Source organism: Stegostoma tigrinum, chromosome X (genome assembly GCF_030684315.1).
Source record: "Stegostoma tigrinum isolate sSteTig4 chromosome X, sSteTig4.hap1, whole genome shotgun sequence".
Taxonomy (NCBI): domain Eukaryota; kingdom Metazoa; phylum Chordata; class Chondrichthyes; order Orectolobiformes; family Stegostomatidae; genus Stegostoma; species Stegostoma tigrinum.
In genome coordinates, this window is record NC_081404.1 from 5,377,189 (window position 1) to 5,397,961 (window position 20,773).

General features: G+C 44.0%; 1 protein-coding gene across 1 annotated transcript; it reads left to right on the top strand.

Annotated features, from left to right (window-relative positions):
• The first annotated feature begins 2,228 nt into the window (after positions 1 to 2,228).
• Positions 2,229 to 15,573, top strand: LOC132207514 (probable G-protein coupled receptor 139). Its single transcript, XM_059643368.1, has 3 exons — positions 2,229 to 2,426; positions 12,485 to 12,596; positions 14,684 to 15,573. The coding sequence occupies exons 1-3, from the start codon at positions 2,229 to 2,231 to the stop codon at positions 15,571 to 15,573; spliced, it is 1,200 nt and encodes a 399-aa protein (XP_059499351.1).
• Positions 15,574 to 20,773: the final 5,200 nt, after the last annotated feature.

Consider the following 20,773-nt stretch of genomic DNA (forward strand, 5'->3'; position numbering starts at 1 on the left):
GGGTGTGTTTGTCGAGGTGTATGAAACAATGAAGGGCACAGAGAAGATGAACAGGCAAAGTCTATTTTTTTTCTCGGTTATGCAGTTCAAAACTAGAGGGCGTAGGTTCAACATGAGAGGGGAAAGATTCAAAGGGGACCTGACGGGCAACTTGTTCACCAGAGGGAGGTGCATGTATGGGACGAGCTGCCAGAGGAAGTGGTGCAGACTGGAACAATAGGAACACTTCAGCAGCATCAGGATGTGTACATGAATGGGAAGGTTTAGAGGGAAATAGGCCACAGTCAGGAAAATGGGATGAGCTCACTTTAGGAAAGCTGGCCAAAATGGACAAGTTGGGTCTGTTTCTGGCTGTATGACTCTGTGACTGTATCTGGGTAAAACTGCTTCTGCTCATCAGTCCTACATTGCAGTCCTCTGCTTACAAATTTGCATTCTCCTCATTCTTCTGGGGTTTTCCCTGCCACTGACTGATCATTGTATGGAGAGTTGATCCTGGGTGGCTCATATTATACAAGATAATGAGAGGCAGAGATAGAGTTGATAGCCAGAGACTATTTCCCAGGGCAGAAATGGCTAACACGAGGGGTCATAGTTTAAGCTGGTTGGAGGAAAGTATTGAGGGGATGTCAGAGGCGGGTTCTTTACACAGAGTGCTGTGAGAGCATGGAATGCGTTGAGCAGTTGTGGAAGCAAGGTCATTTTGGGTCATTTAAGAGACTGCTGGACATGCATATGGTCACAGAAATTTGAGGGTGCATACATGAGGATCGATGGTCGGCACAACATCGTGGGCTGAAGGGCCTGTTCTGTGCTGTACTGTTCTATGTTCTATGTTCTATGTTCTATACTACTTCATCATTGAACTTCTAAACGTAGGGCACAGGGTTGAATGGCTTGCCCACTTCTGGCAGTGAATCTCAATCTCTGTGCTTAACACTATCAACCCAGGAGTGGGTGATTTCATTGGAAATGGTTTGGGTCAATATTACAAATTGTTTTAATTTATTATCGTCTCATAACAAGTCAACAGACAAGTTTGACCTTGGAACTTTTTCTCCATCCAGTTTGAACCACGCACTCAAAATGACTGACCAAGAATGCTCAACCTCTGATCCCGTTTCTATTTGTTACAGTTAACTGACTAGGAATAAAAATCTTGTGTCGCGGAAAGTATGGTCTCTCTGAATGCATTACTCAAGACCTGGTGGCCATGGCAATTGCAGATCTGCTGCTCACTATCATTCTGTCATCTTGTGGCGAATCAGTTATTGTTAATTCCCAGGATCATTCCTGAACATCACGCCTTTGTGTAGTATTAACTCTGTCCTGGTGATGCAGCAACAGATTGTTCTGTTTGCATCACTGTCACGTTTTCCTCTGATCCATTTGTTGTCATTTGTTGCCAGAAGTTGAAAACCAAATATTGCACCAAGAAAACTGCAACAGCAGTTCCAGCAACAACAAGCACTCTGCTCTTTTTTGCAAAAAAATGACCACTTTCTTCAGGTATGAAGTTTTCAGAATCTATAACAATGTTGAGTGGTCCTGCACGAATACTGAAGCATACTATGAAAATCCCAACGAATAGGATAAACGATGTTTGAAAATGTCTTAACTCCAATGCACTCATTTGCTTAAATTTTGTTGGTTAATATTCTGACAGTCAGGCGCATTTTAGTGGCCAGTCCGGCCCGGAAGCGACCGAAGGATCAAAGCAAGAGGCAGGATCATTGTTCCACAGAAATGGAGAGCAGGAGAAAGTCTATCATTTTTCTCTTCGTGATATCCGGTAGATTCATCCTTCTTTGGTTTTGTTACCGTTTGAAGTATTTTAATACTTTTGGCCTGTTATTGAGTTGCGCTCCTGCAGATATATTCCTGTGTGTTGCAAGTATGCTCCGGGATGTAAACTGCTGCACAAACACATTTATTTACCTAGCAACATTCTCCAAGTTCAGAGAAAAATTCGCAAACTCCTTGATGATTCCTTGTAAGCAAATTATTCATTGTAAGCATCAATAAAACAAATGGTAATTCCACATCATGGCAAGGGTAATAGATAATAGTGATTGCTGGATGAATAACCGAAAGGAAAGGTTCTGCAGGAGCAAATATGTCTAACATTAGTGGTGACGAAATGGATCCAACAACAATAAAAGGTTCCTACAGACAACAGATGGAATAAACAGCACGTTTTTAGTCACACAAAAGACCATTGGGTGACCATGAAGAAACGAGGAATGAAAAGCGTCACAGAGTGTCCTCCGGAGCAGGATGGGAGGCACAATTCACGGGAAATGTCCTCCTACGTTGGTCTGATTCTTTCCTCACATCAGGAAGAGGATATTATTCTTAGAAAAGCAATGTCTGCGCCTGGTGGAAAAGTGCGAATTTGTGAGAATACTTCAAGTAAGATTGTCATGGTATGTTTTCCTCTAATTATCACTGAATTACAAACACTGTGGAAAAGGTAAGGTTGAGTGGCCTTGACACCACCGAGACATTTGGCAATTTGCAGAAAAATGGCTCAACGCAGAACTGGAGGCAATGCAATTTGGGGACAGTGTTTCCTCGATTTGGAGCGTTATGGAAGACAATGAAAGTTGGTTGTATTTGACCAAGAGGGTGGTTAACCCAGCTCCACGACATCTCTGCGGGAATTCCACAGTGTCGTGAACCAGGCCGAACCATTTACACTGTATCCACCATGATATCAGAGGAAAGGATGTTCGCTGATGCTCCCACAATGGTCAGCAAAATAGATCAAGAAACACTCGTGTGAGTCAATTCCATGAAGAGAAAGAGATGGAAATCGCAGGAACGAAAGAAACGGCAGGGAAGAAATTACGCCCTTAGTATTGTTTTAACTAGGAGGGAGTACAACAGTGTAAAATGCATGACCTGTAAACCCAACCTCGGAAGTCGGGAAGGTGATCGATTTATTCCAAACCCAATGATTATTTGGCAAGTAGAAAAACCTTTGATTCAGCACAGGCAGCGCGGAATTGTGAAGGGGAGGTCTGAGTAGATCTCCAGAATATATTCCAGGCAGAGTTCGTGCGGCGAAGCAGAGGATATGGTCTATTTGGATTATCAGATGGATTTTGACACAATGCCTCAAAGTGCCTCATATTTTTGTGCACCACATCGCCTGCAAAATACCGCAATGGATGAAGGAATGAGTCCCACACATGTTGGGAATCAAGATACACTCATCCGCAAGTCATCTTAAATATGAAATACTTACAGATGGCCAATATCTGACTGCGATCTGATAAAGAAACCATTTCCAAGAATAACTCATAAAAGAAAATGGCAAGACAAGGGAAATGATATTTTCTGCAACACGATAAAATTTAATTGACTCCCCCTCCCTCTCCCTTGGAAATCGATCATTCTCTGCAGCCCTCCATGTCGTTGCAACACAATTCGGGAACAGATGGCCTCCATATCTCTTTCAAATCATTCACTCAATGTAGTCCTCCCTAAGTCTGCAAAATGATCCAGCCACTGGGCACTCACTATATCTAGAATATCAATTAATCCCTGCAGCGCTCACTATCTCGAAATATCATCCACTCACCACAGACCTCCTGATCTCTGTAACATCATTCACTCAATGCAGCCCTACCTAACTCTGCATCATCATTCAGTCACTGCAGACCTCCCAATCTGTGTAACATCATTCACACAATGTAGCCCGACCTAACCCTGCATCACCATTCACTCACTGCAGCCCTCCCTATGTCTGTAACATCACTCACTCACTGGACGTCTCTCTTCTCTGTCACATCATGCAGTCATTGCAGCATTGCATGTCTCTGTAATATCATTCAGTCACTGCAGCTCTCCCGAACTCCGTTTCATCATTCAAACATTGCAGACGTTCCCATTTCTGTCGCATATTTAACTCATGGCAGCCCTGCTTATCTCTGTAACATAATTCAAACACTCCAGCCCTTGCTTTCCCTCTGATATCATTCACTTCCTGCAATCCTCACTATACATGTAACATCATTCGTCACTGAACCCCTCCCTCACTCTGCAAAATCTTTCAGCCACTGGGCCCTCACCATCTCTGAAATGTCATTTAATGCTGGCAGCACTCTCTACCTGTCTAGGATCATTCAGTCACTGCAGTCAAACCTATCCCTATAACATTGTACAGTCACTGCGGCCTCCCTGTCTCTGAAGTAGAATGCACCCAATACAGCGGTCCCTATCACTGCAATATTATTCACAAACTGCAGCTCTCCAAATCTCCTTCACAACACTGATCCAATGTAGCCCTCTCTATCTCTGTCATATCATTCAGTCACTGCAGCCCTCCCTTTGTCCATAAAATTGTTCACTTCTGGCAACTTTTCGTATCATTAAAACACTATTCATTAACTGAAGCCATTTCTATCTCTGTAACATCATTCATTTCCCACAACTGTCCGAGTCTCAGCAACATCATTCACTGACTGCAGCTCTCGCTCTTTCTGCAACGTCGTTCATTTACTGCTGTCCTCCCTGTATCTGCAACGTCCTTCACCTCTGGAAGCTGTCACGCTCATTATAACACACATCAGTCAGTTCTTCTCTTCCTGTCTCTGTCATAGCAGTCACTTTCTGCAACTCTCATCTCTGCGACATCATTTAGTTCCTGCAGGTGCTCTCTGTCTCTGAAACATCCTTCACTCACTGCAGGCGTCCCAATCTCTGTAACATCATTCAGTCATTGCTGACCTCATTATCTCTGTAACAGTGTTCACTCACTGCAGTTCACCCGCCCTCCACCCCCGTCATTTGATTCCGTCGTTGAAAGCCTTCTGTCTCTGCAAAATATCTGTCAGATCATTCAGTCACATGAGCCCTTACAATGTCGGTAATGTCGCTCGTTCACTGCAGCTCTCCCTACCTATGTAATGTCAGTCACTTCCTGCAATTCTTATCTCTGTAACAGCAGTTACTTCCTGCAGTCCTCGCTATCTATGCATCATCTTTTATCAACCACAGGCCTCTCTATCACCTAATATCAGTCACTCACTGCAGCCCTCCAGAAATCTGCAAAATCATTCAGTCCCTGGGTCGTCATGAACACTGGAACATCATTTAATACATGCAGGACTCCGTATCTCGACAGTATCTTCCAGTCACTGCAGAACTCCCTACCTCTGTCATATCGTCCAGTCACTGCAGACCTCCCTACCTCTGTCATATCGTCCCATCACTGCAGACGTCCGAACAAGTGTAACATCATTCACTCCTTGCTGCTCTCGCTCTTTCTGTAATATCGCTCACTCACTGCAGACCTTTCTATTTCTGAAATGCCATTGACTGACTGAAAAACAGCCGATCTCTGGAACATCATTCACTTACTGCAGTCAGCGTTAGGTCTGTAACTCCGCAAAACCATTCAATGTGTCGTCACTATCTCTGTCATATCATTGAATCTCTGTAACACTCACTATCTCGATAACATCATTAAGTCACTGCAGCCAAACTAATTTCCAAAACGTAATACAGTCACTGCAGCCTCCCAGTCTCTGAAATCGTTCACACACTGCGTCCCTCCAAATCCCCTTCACACTGTGTGTTTACAGAGCCTCCTCGACTTCAGTCACATCGTTCAGTCAATGCAGACTCCCTCTATCGATCAGATCATTCACGCCCCTGTCCCTGCAAAGTCTAAAAGAGTCAATTCCGCCTTTTCTATCTCTGTAACATCATTCACTCACTGAGACATCACTATGTCTGTGCCATCAGTCACTTCCGGCCCTCTCCCTGTAACATCGGTCCGTCATTGAAGCCCACCCTCTCTCTGTAACATTATTCAGTCAAAGCCCACACCCCTATCTTTGTAACATCATTCAGTCTCTGCGACCAAACCCGTCTCTGTAACTGCAGCTGCCCCGATGGCTGAAACATCGGTCATTCACTGCAGCCCTTCCTAGCTCTGTGTCATCATTCACTCACTACAGGCCACCCGATCTCTGTAACATGATACAGTCACTGAAGACCTCACTGTCTCATTCAGTCGATGCAGTCCTCCCTCTACAAGTATCATCTTTCATTTTCGGCAGCTCTCCCAGTCTCTGCAATATCATTCGGTCACTGCAGCTGTCCCTATTTCTGTAATGACACTCCGTGACCCAGTCCTCCCTCTCTCTGGAACATCACTGCGTCACTGCAGGACTACCATATCTGGAAGATCATTCACTCAATTCAGACATCCCTATATCTGGAACATTGTTCAGTCACTGCAGCCCTCCGTATCTCTGTAACTTCATTTACCCACTGCAGACCTTCCTACCGCTGTAACATCATATACCCACTGCAGGCTTTCCTGTCACTGTAACATCATTTACCCACTGCAGACCTTCCTACTTCTGTAACTTCATTTACCCACTGCATACCTTCCTATCTCTGTAACATCATTTACCCACTGCAGACCTTTCTGTCTCTGTAACGTCATTTACCCACTGCAGACCTTTCTGTCTCTGTAACATCATTTACCCACTGCAGACCTTCCTATCTCTGTAACATCACTTGCCCACTGCACTCTTTCCTTTCACCGTAACATCATTTTCCCACTACAGACCATCCTCTCCGTTCTTTATTGTTTGGGAAGTTGTGTCTGAATCTTTGTGCTGGCTTTATAAGACAGAATTAGAATGCTATCTGTCGACCCGTACATTGACAGTTTACTTGTGATTAGCATTTACTTATCTGTAATAAATTTTAATTCTTGGAAAGCACAGGGAAATTGTCAGAGATTTCTGTGAATTTGCTGCCAACCAACAGGTGATGTGTGGAATTTGTATGTTTTGATTAAACTATTAATATTTGTGATGATCCCCACCCCACCCTCAGTGTAATTGGGTACAAAGTGGCACAGCACTTTCCCAATTGAGTGAAGACGATGTGAATCAATCTACTTCCACCATATGGGGAGTAGACCACACATGCTGTTTCCTATCTCGTCTTTCAGCGGGTGCTCCAACTCACATGCCTCCCTCCCAACACCCCGCCCCACCATTCTCAGGCCGTGTATCTTCGCTCAGTGTCAGTGATGTGGATGGCACTTATGGATTGGAAATAATACCACCCGCCTCTTGGCTGATTCTCTTTTTTTTGTATTTCTGCACTCGTCAAGCCAGTGGTGCAGCCAGAGATTGATCAGATGCCTAAGCTTGGATTGTGTTGCCAAACAAATAAAAGCATTTGTACAAGAACTAACATTCCACAGAATAAATGCAATATATCACCATATTTTGAGGGCTTCAGTTATATAACCTCTTCTAACACTGTAATGTATGAAAATTATGATTTAGCCATTCCATAGAAGTACAAAAGTTGCCGGAAATAGTGAAGAGTAAAATAATTGACTTCATTCTATTCTCTATCTCTGGATGGCTGTGCTTCCCTCCTTTATTCTGGCACCTCAGTCCCTTGTGGGCTTGACTAACTATTACAATGTGCTTGACTGTCAGTGTGTTGATCAGCAGATTTAACAAAAATGGGAGCAAAGGGGCTATAAACTTGTTCAATAAGTCAAACTCACTCTACAGTGGCTCAGCCCATTTGCTTTCCTGAAGCTGGCATTTAAGGACACATTGTTGACTATATATTGAGGTTCATACATAGAGTAGAAGCAGGGAGTTTGAGATCAAGGAAAGAGTCTTGTGAAGCATATGAAGAAATAATTTGTTTCTGGATGATATTTATGATCGTAGACAGCAGATACATTGTGGTCATGGTCACCAAGTAGTGCACGGTGCAGTTGGAGAGACTGCACTTTTCACAGGGAAGAATCACAACTACAAGTAAATTAACTGCAGTGGAAAGAGAATTCAAAAGTAAATGTTGAAACAAAATGCCACGTGTCAAATTCAAAAAAGGATGGAATGAGTTTGGCTTCACCAGAATTGCTTGTGGGATGTGACTGGTTGGCTGGTGATTCACAGATTTTACTGCTCCGCAATTGTATCTTAAATACCAGTTGAACTGAACTTTCTCCATTAAGATTTGTTTCATGGGTTTTGCTGTTTCCACACAATCAGACAGAAAAATGCACACAAAGTGAGAGATTGCAGCAGAATCCCCGCTCCATCATCACTGGCAGAATTCAGTCCCTCCCCAGAATCAGACACACCTTTCGTATCAAGCATCCAATCAGTTGTCAATTCTTATCTCAGCTTGCTTTTTGACAATCTCCAAGCTCGTACCTGAGAGGGAAATCTGTGATGCGAGGACAATGCAATGAAAGAAACTTCTGAGGGATTTGGAAAGGTTGAGTGACAGCTCTAATGGCGTGAATACATGTGAGATTTTATACTTTCTTCTGTGTTTTTTGTTAAAGTGGACAAATCAGTTTGTGTTGTATTTTCGTGAAATGTGTGCACTTTTTGACATTCTGAAATTATTTACTTCAGCGTTTGACTCTCTGATCAGTGCATTTGGGTGTTCATTTAATTTTTGTGATAGGTTTGAAAATTAAGTACTTTGCTCCCTGTGGGTTGGCACTGCTGCCCCTGAGGCCAGGGACCCATGTTTGATTCCAGGATGTCTGTGTGGAGTTTGTACATTCTCTCTGTTTCTGCGTGGATTTCCTTCAGGTGATCCCTCCCACAGTTGAAAAATGCGCTGTTTTTCATAGTCTAGCCATGCTAAATTGCCCATCATGTCTGTGGATGTGCAGGCGAATTGGATTATCCAGAGGAAATGCAGGGTTGCAGGGATAGGATTGGGTCTGGGTGGTTGTGTTGTTTGGAGGGTTGGTGCGGACTCAATGTGTTGAATCGCCTGCTTCCACACTGTGGGGACTCTATGACGCGATGTCGTTGACAAGACTGCGTTTCAAAAGAAAAAAATAATCGCCATTGAGGCAGGTAACTGTCCTGTAAATAGAAGCTTTTTTCATACAATGGTGGTTAAAGCAGCAGATGAAACGTTACATTGTAAGCTTAAACAAGAATGATGAACAATGAAAACCATTTTGATTCAATTCAAGGGAGAGCTTGCTGAACACAGAAGCCTGTCCCTTTGGGCTCCACAATCGGGATGACCAGGGCTGCCCACTCAGCAAACTACACTCGTTTGATAATTTATTCACATTCCCGCCTCCAGATTTCTTCCTCTACTTGTCCCTGCAAGATAAAAGGCACTGAGCAGGCCTTTCAAACCCGTGGGATTGATATAGGGTGACATTGGCTCCTTTGATAGTCCTTTGACTTTCCTGAAACACATACAGGTAATTAATTAGGACTTCACTGACGCAGCCATTTGCTCATCAAAGAACGTTGGGCCAACCAACGTGAATCTTTCTCAATCAATTTTGCCTCATCAGTGCTGGGTCCGTGTCTTTTACTGCAATCAGTGTAACTTCAACAAACCGCTTTTCATAAGTGACTGGAACCGAAGTTGTACCCTGAACCTGTAAAGTTTCTCCAGTACAGATTCTCTGTCTAGGTGTCAGTTTATGTCATCTTAAGGGTTAGAGTACTCAGCAAATTTTGTGAAGGACTGGTTCTGCAATCACTGACATGGCCACACCAGCGACAACCTCCATTAGAACTGGATGATCATTTCATCAGATTTTTATTTCAATTTGTTCTGACTTGGATGTTGCGGAGCAATTTAATTGTTCCATGACAAATAGGAATGGGTTTTCCAGGGTGTGGACTGTCCTGTTTACTGGCCAACATTGTCTTACTCAATTCAGGCCTAGGGGGACTCTCTTTTTTCTCAAGACCGCATACCTGAAGCACCGACGATGGCTTGCCAGCCCAGATCCTGAAGAAAATGTCAACCATTTCGCTGAGGCTTGGTTTTGTTTTCGGGTTTTGATGTGGGTTGACCTAGATTCCCTCTGTTCAGGATATGTCCTCAGTGAGGCTATGCAATTGCCTTCACTCCAGTGGTGCCCGCCGACCTCACTTGGCTTAGTGAGGGTGATAGATTTGTTGGTAGGTAGGTAGATAGAAAGACAGAAAGAAAGGAAGAAGGCGAGTACATGTGAAAGAGTCTGAGGTGTCGGAGGAGATAGAGAGAGACAGGGCGACAGAGTGAAAGACAGATTGGGTGTAAGAGATGGTGACACAGTCTGTGAGAGACTGATGTATGAGAGAGAAATGGAGAGCACAAGGGAGAGTTTGGGTTGGAGAGGGACAGAGATGGGGTGAGAAAGACTGGGCAAGATGGATTGACAAAATGAGAGACAGGTTGGATGAAGGAGACTGAAGGATGGGTCAGGACAGAATGACAAGGCATGAGAGAGATGAGCAGACTGGGTTAATTCTGGCTAAGAAAGAGAGAGAGATTGGATGAGAAAGGTGGAGACATGGACATTTGAGAGGAATTAAGTTCAAGAAAGAGTTTGATTCCATTTAGACATTGAAGTCATCAACAGGTATGCAGACAAATTGGGAGTATGCTTTAATGGATCACCCATGATCATATCAAATGGCAATTTTCCAATGGTTGAAGGGCTGACTACTGCTCCCAGTTTCCATCTTTCTATCTTGAACCCAAGGTGTCGGGTGCTAAAATAAAATCCATATGTACACCACATTAATGGGAGAAATTTAACTCACAATCAAACAGACACAAAAGAACAAAGCCTCGTGTCCGAATGGTAATCCAGCTCCATCCTATAAATCTCAAAGACTTGGTCTCCACAGCCTTCTATGGTAATGACTTCCACAGATTCACCACTCTCCGGCTGAAGAAATCCCTCCTCTTGTCAGTTCTAAAGGGTTGCATCTTAGCTCTGAGGCTGTACAGGCAGGTCCTAATTTCTCCTACTGGTGGAAACATCTTCTCCACGTCCACTCTGTCCAGGCCTCTCAGTATTCTGTACATTTCAAGCAGATTCTGTCTGATCTTTCTAAACTCCATCAGGTACACACCAAGAGTCATCAATCGTTCCTTTAAGTTTAACTCTGTTATTTCTCACCCAAGTTCCTCCCTCTCCAAATGAGTGCTGAATTCTACCTTGTTATGCTCCTTGTTTCCCAGACGTGGAATACATTGCAGCATTTTGTTCAAAATGGGAAGCACTGGCCCATTGGGCACACCACATTTGAGTGTAAATACCACCAAATGGGCCACACCAGCACCAGTGTGAGGACAAAAAGGGAAAGGGAATCCTTTGCCTTCTTTCAAATATATCTCTGATGTCCTGTCACATGTGCCCAAAGACCTGAGGCTTGTGAACCAGTCAATTCAACCACTATAAATACCGAGGGAAGCTCCTGAACAATTACTTTTGACGGTACTCAGGGATGATGTCACAGAGGTTTCATTCAGGTCAATTTTTGAATGAGTGGGCCTGTGTTTTGTGAAATGGAGAGCTGGTTTGTACTGTTATCAAGTATGGGAGATTGATGTGGTGATATTTCTAAAACATGAAATTTTCCAACTGGGCTTTTCATGCAGACATTGAACCACAATTGTATGAATGAAAGCGTCTTCTGATGCAAAACATTCCTTTGACTGGGCAGCGGTTAGAATCTGAAATGAATGGTCTCGGATTGTAAGTAAGCAAGATTTAATCTGTAGGCATCGAGTAAACATCTAAATCATTGGCTCATAGAGTCATACAGTATGGAAACAGACCTTTCAGTCCAACCAGTCTATGCTGGCCATAATCCCAAACTGAGCTAATCCAATCTGTCTGCCCTTGGCTCCTACCTCTCCAAACATTTCTGATTCATGTACTTGTCTAAATGTCTTTTAAAGTTGGCAACTGAACCCACAATCATCATTTTCTTTCCAACTTCATTCTGCACACAAGCACTCCCTCTGCAAACATATTGACCTTGTGTCTTTTTTAAATCATTCTCATGTGACCTTAAAGATATGTTCCCCAGTCTTGAAATCCCCCAGTCAAGGGAAAAGGGCCCTGCCGTTCACATCATTTATACTCACTATGATTTTATAATTCTTTCTCAGGTCACCTCTTAACTGCTTATGCTCCATTGAAAACAGTTCGAGCCAATCCAGACTCTCCATCTGACTGAAACCTTACACTCCTGGCAACATCCTGGTAATTCTTTTATGAATCCTCTGCAGCTTAATAATATCATTTCTATACCAGGGTGTCTGGAACTGTACACATTACTCCTGAACTGGCTGAGGGAAATAGTGGAGTGATAGTTGAACTGGGGCTGCTGACTGAGACAAGTTGAGCTGCTCTTCCAGAGATCTGAACCAGTCAGTACAGACCCTGTGGCAAAATGCTGGGTGGGAATATTTTGTGATATTTTTGAGCCTAAGAGTCACTCAACTGAAATTCTTCATCTCAGGAGAGCTGCAGAACTCTCCAAAACAAATTGTGAAATATTTTCCATCACTGGAGAGTTAACTTGACTGTCGTAATCTCTGTTTGTGAGCCTTTTGGAAAACAAACAACTGGAAAATTTTGCAAACACAGTATCCCGTGGCAGCTCCTGTAGGCTATAAAGTAAGGGCCTTTATCTTTTTTCTGAATCAGAGACATTACGAGCAACACAAAGTGATTGATCTTTCCAGTCAGAAAATGTATCGACCAATTCAGTTGGTGAGGAATATATTCTATGTTGCAATTGCTGTAATCGGTTTGCCTGGTAAGTGTCTGTGATTGCTCGGGGTAAGGTTCTTGTGCTGCGATGGTACTGTACTGACCCTGAGCAAAATCATGCCCGGGTTCAAATTCCCGACCTGTATCTCACATCTCTGTGCAGGTTGATTAAAGTGTCTGGAACGATTGAGGTTGCATGAACCAGTATGTTTTGAACAGTGACTCACTTAATTCAATAACCAAAAAAAAAAGCACAACATCATTTCAGACTGAAACCTATTCCTTGTTTTGAAAGAGACTGGAAGAGCATCAAGATATTGTATTTTCAGAAAATCTGTGCGCACAAGGCTTCATTGGGAAAGGTGCATGTTTGGTGACAGGACTACACATGTTCCAACGCACGTCCAGTGACTCTGAAATATCCAAAACTTTTGCATTCGATCTTCTCAAATAACCCATTGGTCAAAGAACACCTGTTGTTTTGGAATTTTTCCATCTCTGCAGGAAGCCTGTTTTGTTCTCTGCTATTTTAGGGAACGGGAGAGAGAGAGACAGAAGGAGTCTTTTGGCAATTTTAATTGGGATAAACGTTTACTCCTCTACCTCCCGGAATTCCATGTTTGTCAGTGACGTTATACTTGATATACAATTTTATTCCTGTTCATAAACAAACAACTGTGTTTGCTGATGAACCTGATTCACATATCATTTTGTGTGAAGTAAGGTGTATTCTTGTGTGGTTCGTTTTCACCTGGTGATATATGGAGCAGTGGGAACAGAGCTATAGAGCTCTCCTCTCGCATCCACCCTCACGTACACTGGGCTCTCGTCACAGAGACACAGGTCCATTGGAATTTGGGTGTCAAACATTATGAAGGAATACAGGGAAATCTACCCGATTTTCTGTTCATTAATCGATCACAAACACTTGGCTCATTGCTGAGGCTAATTCAGAAGTGGGAAAATAAAAAAAAAGATTGATTTGCAAAGTATCAACAAGCTTTGGCTGGTTTGCATGGCTGGGGATTTATGGCTCGAGTTTGAAGTCAGGGTGAGTCAGGCTAATCCACAGGAGGGAACACCACGAAAGGTGACGTGTGAAGGACAGATGGACAAATCAGAAGGTGAGTCTGATGAGTTTGTAGGTATTTCTTTGCAGGTGATGCACATTGCAGCGCAAAACGAAATGGTACAAATTGCAGCTGGAGGAGCAGATGGTCTACTCCAAGCTTGCACTGCTCCAGCTTCAGACACACAATTCCTCATTGGGCTATTAAAGCACTCACCTGCTTCTGGACAGGAGTCTGCTGCACCCCTCTGACTGATGTCCGTTAAAATAGATCTTTATCCTGATCTGTATGTGATTCGATTAGATTAGATTCTCTGCAGTGTGGCAAAAGGCCCTTCATCACAGCAAGTCCACACTGCCCCTTGAAGCATCCCACCCAGATCCACCCCCCCCCCCCGCCGGCATAACCCATACAACTCTGAACACGATACCTCAGTGGCCAGTTGAAGTCATAGAGACATAGATTCATACAGCACTAAAACAGGTCCCTTTGTTCCACGAAGTCCATCCCAAACAAAATCCCAAACTGAAATATTCCCACCTGTTTGCTCCTGGCCCATGTCCTTCCCATTCATATATCCAACCAGATATCTTTTTCACATTGTAACTGTACATCCGCCACTTCCTCTGGAAAATCATTCCACACTTGAACAACCATCTGTGTCGAAAAAAACCTCAATGTCCTTTTTTTAAAAAAAATCTCTCCTCTCACCTAAAAAAATGTGAGTTTACTGAGCGCCAGAGCCAATGCACGTTTTGTGCTCCCTCATCTGAAAATTCCCCATCTTGGAGAAAAGACAATAACCATCAACTCTATCTGGAACTCTCATTATTTTACAAAATTTCAGCAGTTCATCTCTCCACCTCCTAGCCTCCAATGAAATCAATCCCAGCCTACACAGCCTTTGTTCACAACTCAAACCTTCTATCCCAGGCAACATCCTTGTAAATCTCTTCTGGACCCTCTCCAGCTGATTTGTTTGTGTTCACTGGTCTGTCTTGAGAAAATGTGAATGACTTTTAAAATGTAATTTCGCATCTCCTTTCCCTTCATTCTCTCACAGTGAATTCACTGGCACTTGTGATTTTATTGAGAGGAAAATGTGGAATTTCCTCATGCACCGCTTGTTACCTCGTTGCCATGGCAACAGCGGATCTACTGTATGTTATCCTTGAGGTCACACTCTACCGGATCAATGAATATTATTTCCCTGTCAATTTCTTGGATATGACCGCTGTCTGTAAAATTACCTCTGTGCTGCGCCGCGCTACCGCTGATTGTTCTGTCTGGTTCACCGTCACTTTTACTTTTGATCGATTTGTTGCCATTTGTTGCCAGAAGTTGAAAATGAAATATTGCACCAAGAAAATTGCAACAGCAGTTCTATCAACAACAGGCATTCTGACCTGTTTCAAAAACATTCCCACCTACTTCCGGTTTGAATCTTACCAAATCTTTAACAATGTCGAGTGGCTCTGCGTGAACAATGAAGCATATTATGACGATCCCATATGGATAGGATTCAAACGCTTTGAAAAGATCTTAACTCCAATGCTCCCATTTGCTTTAATTCTTTTGATAAACGCTTTGACAGTCAGGCAAATTTTAGTGGCCAGTCAGGCTCGTAAGAGACTGCAGGATCAGAGCAAAGGACAGAATTCTTCTGACCCAGAGATGGAGAGCAGAAGAAAGTCTATTATTTTACTCTTCACAATATCCAGTGGTTTCATCCTGCTGTGGCTGTGCTACCTTTTTGTATATTTTAATACATTCGATCCATTGTTCGATAAAAATTCTAAGTCTATATTCCAATGTGTTGCATATATGCTCCGTGATATAAACTGCTGCACAAACACATTTATTTATGTAGCAACTCTCTCCAAGTTCAGAGAGAAGTTCACAAGCACGCTCATGTTACCTTTTAAGCAAACAATTCACTGTAAGCATCAATAAAACAAATGGTGATGCCAAATCATGTGAAGAGTAATGGATGACAGTGAGCAAGTCTGTCCAGTATTACTGATGATGAAGCGAGTACTCAGCCCAATGACAAAAGGACGTCATTAAACTGCACATTTTTAGTACGACTGGAGGCTACTGCGTTAAGTCACATGGTTTCAACATGATTAATTAGGGAAGCAACAGTGTCAAAATGCGTCCTGCGGAGCAAAGAAAGGAGTCATAATTTAAAGGAACAAAAACAAAGTTGCTGGAAAAGCTCAACAGTTCCGGCAGCATCTTGAAGGGGAAAACAAAGTTAATGTGTCAGGTCGGGTGACCCTTCCACTGAATTTACAGAAATGGTTGCCTCCGTGTTGTTCTAATTCTAGGCTCCTCACCTGAGGAAGAGTACATTATTCTTTAAAATGCAAAGGCTGTGCATGGTGGAAATGTTGCTGCATTCCCCATGTAGATTTCCTAAAGGGCCTTCTCTTCTGCCTGTCCCACAGGCCTGACGATTCCTCCTGCACTGACACCCTCATCCGCTTAGCCAAACTTGTCCTCCCCCTCAACAACTTCTCTGTCAATTCCTCCCACTTCCTACAGACAAACAGCGTGGCCATGTGTACCTGCATGGGCCCAACCTGTGCCTGTGTCTTTGTAGGTTATGTGCAACAATCTGTACTCCATTACATTGATGGCTGCATCGGCGCTGCCTCGTGGTCCCACGAGGAGCTTGAACAGTTCATCCACTTCAACCAAACCGTCCACCCCAACCTTAAGTTCACCTGGACCATCTCTAACAACTCCCTCACCTTCCTGGAACTCTCAGTCTACATCTCAGGCAACCACCTCGAATCCAATATCCATTTCAAGCCCACCGATTCCCACAGCTACCAAGAATACACCTCCTCCCATCCATCTTCCTGCAAAAATGCTATCCCCTATTCCCAATTCCTTCACATCCACCACATCTGCTCCCAGGATGTGTCATTCTGCTCCGTACATCTCAGATGTCCTCATTTGAAGGGAATGCAACTTGCCCGCCCTCGCCGCAGTGGTCATGAATGCCCTCAACCACGTCTCCCACATTTGCCGCAACTTTTCCCCCACATCCCATCACCGCAATAATGACCAAAAAAGAATCCCCCTTCTCCTCAAGTACCATCCCACCAACCTCCAGATGCAACGTATCATCCACCGACACTTCCGCCATATGCAATCCGACACTACCACCAAAGACATTTTTCACTCCCCACCCTTGTCTATTTTCCAGAGTGTCGACTCTCTCCGTGACTCCCTTATCTGATCCATGCTCCCCTCCAGTCCCAACACACCCGGCATGCTTCACTGCAACCGCAGGAATTGCTACACCTGCCATCACACCTCCGCCCTCACCCTCACCCCAGGTTGCAAGAAGACTTTCCACATCAAGCAGATGTTCACCTGTACAATGTAGTATACTGCATCCGCTGTACCCATTGTGGTCGCCTCTACATCGGAAAAATCAAGTAGAGGCTTGGGGGTTGCTTTGCAGAACATCTCCGTTCGGTTAACACTGAACAACTGCACCTCCCAGCCGTGAACAATTACAAATCCCACCCCCCCAATTCCTCAGATAACATGTGCATCCTGGGCCTCCTGCAGTGCCATAACGATGCCACCCGAAGGTTGCAGGAACGGCAACTCCTATTCCACTTGGAAACCCTGCAGCCCCATGGTATGAATGTGGATTTCACAAACGTCAAAATCTCCCCTCAACCTCCCGCAAACCAAAACAAGCAGCTCGACCCCGCCTCCCTAACCTGTGCTTCCTCTCACCTATCCCCTTCTCCCACCTCAAGCTTCAACCCCATATCCTGCCAACTAACCTTTCCCCATTCCCTTGACCTGTCTGTCCTCTCTGGACTGACCTACCTCCTCCCTACCTTCCCGCATACACCTCAATTTATTGCCCCCATCCCACCTCTTTGACTTGCCCTACACCGCTCCACCTATCTTCTCCTCTATCCACCTTCTATCTGCTTCCGACTCTCTCCCTATTTCTTTCAGAACCATCTTTTCCGCACCCCCCTCCCCAATTTCTGAAGACAGGTCGAGGCACGAAACATCAGCCTCCGTTCTCATATGATGCTATTTGGCCTGCTGTGTTCATCCAGCTCTACACCTTGTTATCTCAGATTCTCCAGCATTTGCAGTTCCTATTTTCTCTGGATTCAATGTGAATCGGGGCAATGTCTCAACTGTTGTGAAACTGATGGAAGAAAATGTAAGATGCTTGAATTTTTCTGAGGGGCTTGCTAACTCAGGTTCACGGTCTTCTGCAGGATTTCCTCTGTGTCGTGTCCCAGGGCCAACCATTTTACATTGCATCCAGTATAATGATTTTCCTTGGTGATTCAGGAAGACAATTGTGGGACAATTTCGCGAAGATACAGAGACATTCAGATCAGGAAAGATCACTCACTGCAGCCCTCCAGAAATCTGCAAAATCATTCAGTCACTGGGCCATCATGAACTCTGGAACATCATTTAATACCTGCAGGACTCCCTATCTCGACAGCATCTCCCAGTCACTGCAGAAATCCCTACCTCTGTCATATCGTCCAGTCACTGCAGACCTCACTACCTCTGTCATATCGTCCAGTCACTGCAGACCCACTACCTCTGTCATATCGTCCAGTCACTGCAGACCTCCCTCCCTCTGTCATATCGTCCAATCACTGCAGACCTCCCTATCTCTGTCATGTCGTCCAGTCACTGCAGACCTCCCTCTCTCTGTCATTTCTTCCAGTCACCGCAGACGTCCGAACAAGTGTAACATCATTCACTCCTTGCTGCTCTCCCTCTTTCTGTAATATCACTCCCTCACTGCAGACCTTTCTATTTCTGAAATGCCATTGACTGACTGAAAAACAGCCGATCTCTGGAACATCATTCACTCACTGCAGTCAGCGTTAGGTCTGTAACTCCGCAAAACCATTCAACGTGTCGTCACTATCTCTGTCATATCATTGAATCTCTGTAACACTCACTATCTCGATAACATCATTAAATCACTGCAGCCAAACTAATTTCCATAACGTCATACAGTCACTGCAGCCTCCCAGTCTCTAAAATCATTCACACACTGCGTCCCTCCAAATCCCCTTAACACTGTATGTTAATATAGCCTCCTCGACTTCAGTCACATCGTTCAGTCAATGCAGACTCCCTCTGTCGATCAGATCATTCACTCCTCTGTCCCTGCAACGTCTAAAAGAGTCAATTCAGCCTTCTCTATCTCTGTAACATCATTCACTCACTGAGACATCACTATCTCTGTGCCATCATTCACTTCCTGCCCTCTCCCTGTAACATCGGTCAGTCACTGCAGCCCACCCTCTCTCTGTAACATTATTCAGTCAAAGCACACACCCCTATCTTTGTAACATCATTCAGTCTCTGCGACCGAACCCGTCTCTGTAACATCAGCCAGTCACTGCAGCTGTCCCGATGGCTGAAACATCCGTCATTCACTGCAGCCCTTCCTAGCTATGTGTCATCATTCGCTCACTACAGGCCACTCGATCTCTGTAACATGATTCAGTCACTGAAGGCCTCACTGTCTCATTCAGTCGATGCAGTCCTCCCTATTCAAGTATCATCCTTCATTTTCGGCAGCTCTCCCAGTCTCTGCAATATCATTCGGTCACTGTGATTGCCCCTATTTCTGGAATGACATTCCGTGGCACAGTCCTCCCTCTCTCTGGAACATCACTGCGTCGCTACAGGACTACCAAAATCTGGAAGATCATTCACTCAATTCAGACATCCCTATCTCTGTAACATTGTTCAGTCACTGCAGCCCTCCGTATCACTAACATCATTTACCCACTGCAGACCTTCCTATCTCTGTGACATCATTTACCCACTGCAGGCTTTCCTATCTCTGTCACATCATTTACCCACTTCAGACCTTCCTGTCTCTGTAACATCATATACACACTGCAGACCTTCCTATCTCTGTCACATCATTTACCCACTGCAGACATTCCTGACACTGTAACATCATTTACCCACAGCAGACATTCCTGACACTGTAACATCATTTACCCACAGCAGACATTCCTGACACTGTAACATCATTTACCCACTGCAGACCTTCTTATCTCTGTAACATCACTTGCCCACTGCACACTTTCCTTTCACTGTAACATCATTTTCCCACTACAGACCATCCTCTCCGTTCTTTATTGTTTGGGAAGTTGTGTCTGAATCTTTGTGCTGGCTTTATAAGACAGAATTAGAATGTTACCTGTCGACCCATACATTGACAGTTTACTTGTGATGAGCATTCACTTATCTGTAATAAATATTAATTCTTGGAAAGTACAGGGAAATTGTCAGAGGTTTCAGTTAATTTGCTGCCAACCAACTGGTGATGTGTGGAATTTGTACGTTTTGATTAAACTATTAATATTGTGATGATCCCCACCCCACCCTCAGTGTAATTTGGTACAAAGGGGCAGAGCACTTTCCCAATTGAGACGATGTGAATCAATTTACTTCCACCATATGGGGAATAGACCACACATGCTGTTTCCTATCTCGTCTTTCAGCGGGTGCTCCAACTCACATGCCTCCCTCCCCAACCCCCCCACCATTCTCAGGCCGTGTATCTTCGCTCAGTGTCAGTGATGTGGATGGCACTTATGGATTGGAAATAATACCACCCGCCTCTTGGCTGATTCTCTCTTTTTTTTGTATTTCTGCACTAATCAAGCAAGTGGTGCAGCCAGAGATTGATCAGATGCCTAAACTTGGATTGTGTTGCCAAACAAATAAAAGCATTTGTACAAGAACTAGCAGTCCGCAGAATAAATGCAATAGCTTTCCATATTTTGGTGGCTTCAGTTATATGATCTCTTCTGACAGTGTAATGTATGACATTTATGATTTAGCCCATCCATAGCAGTACAAAGCAGCCGGAAATAGTGAAGAGTAAAATAATTGCCTTCATTCTATTCTCTATCTCTGGATGGCTGTGCTTCCCTCCTTTATTCTGACACCTCAGTCCCTTGTGGGCTTGACTAACTATTTCAATGCGCTTGACTGTCAGTATGTTGAGCAGCAGACTTAACAAAAATGGGAACAAGGGGGTTATAAACTTGTTCAATACGTGAAACTCTCTCGAATGTGGCTCAGTCCAATTGCTTTCCTGAAGCTGACA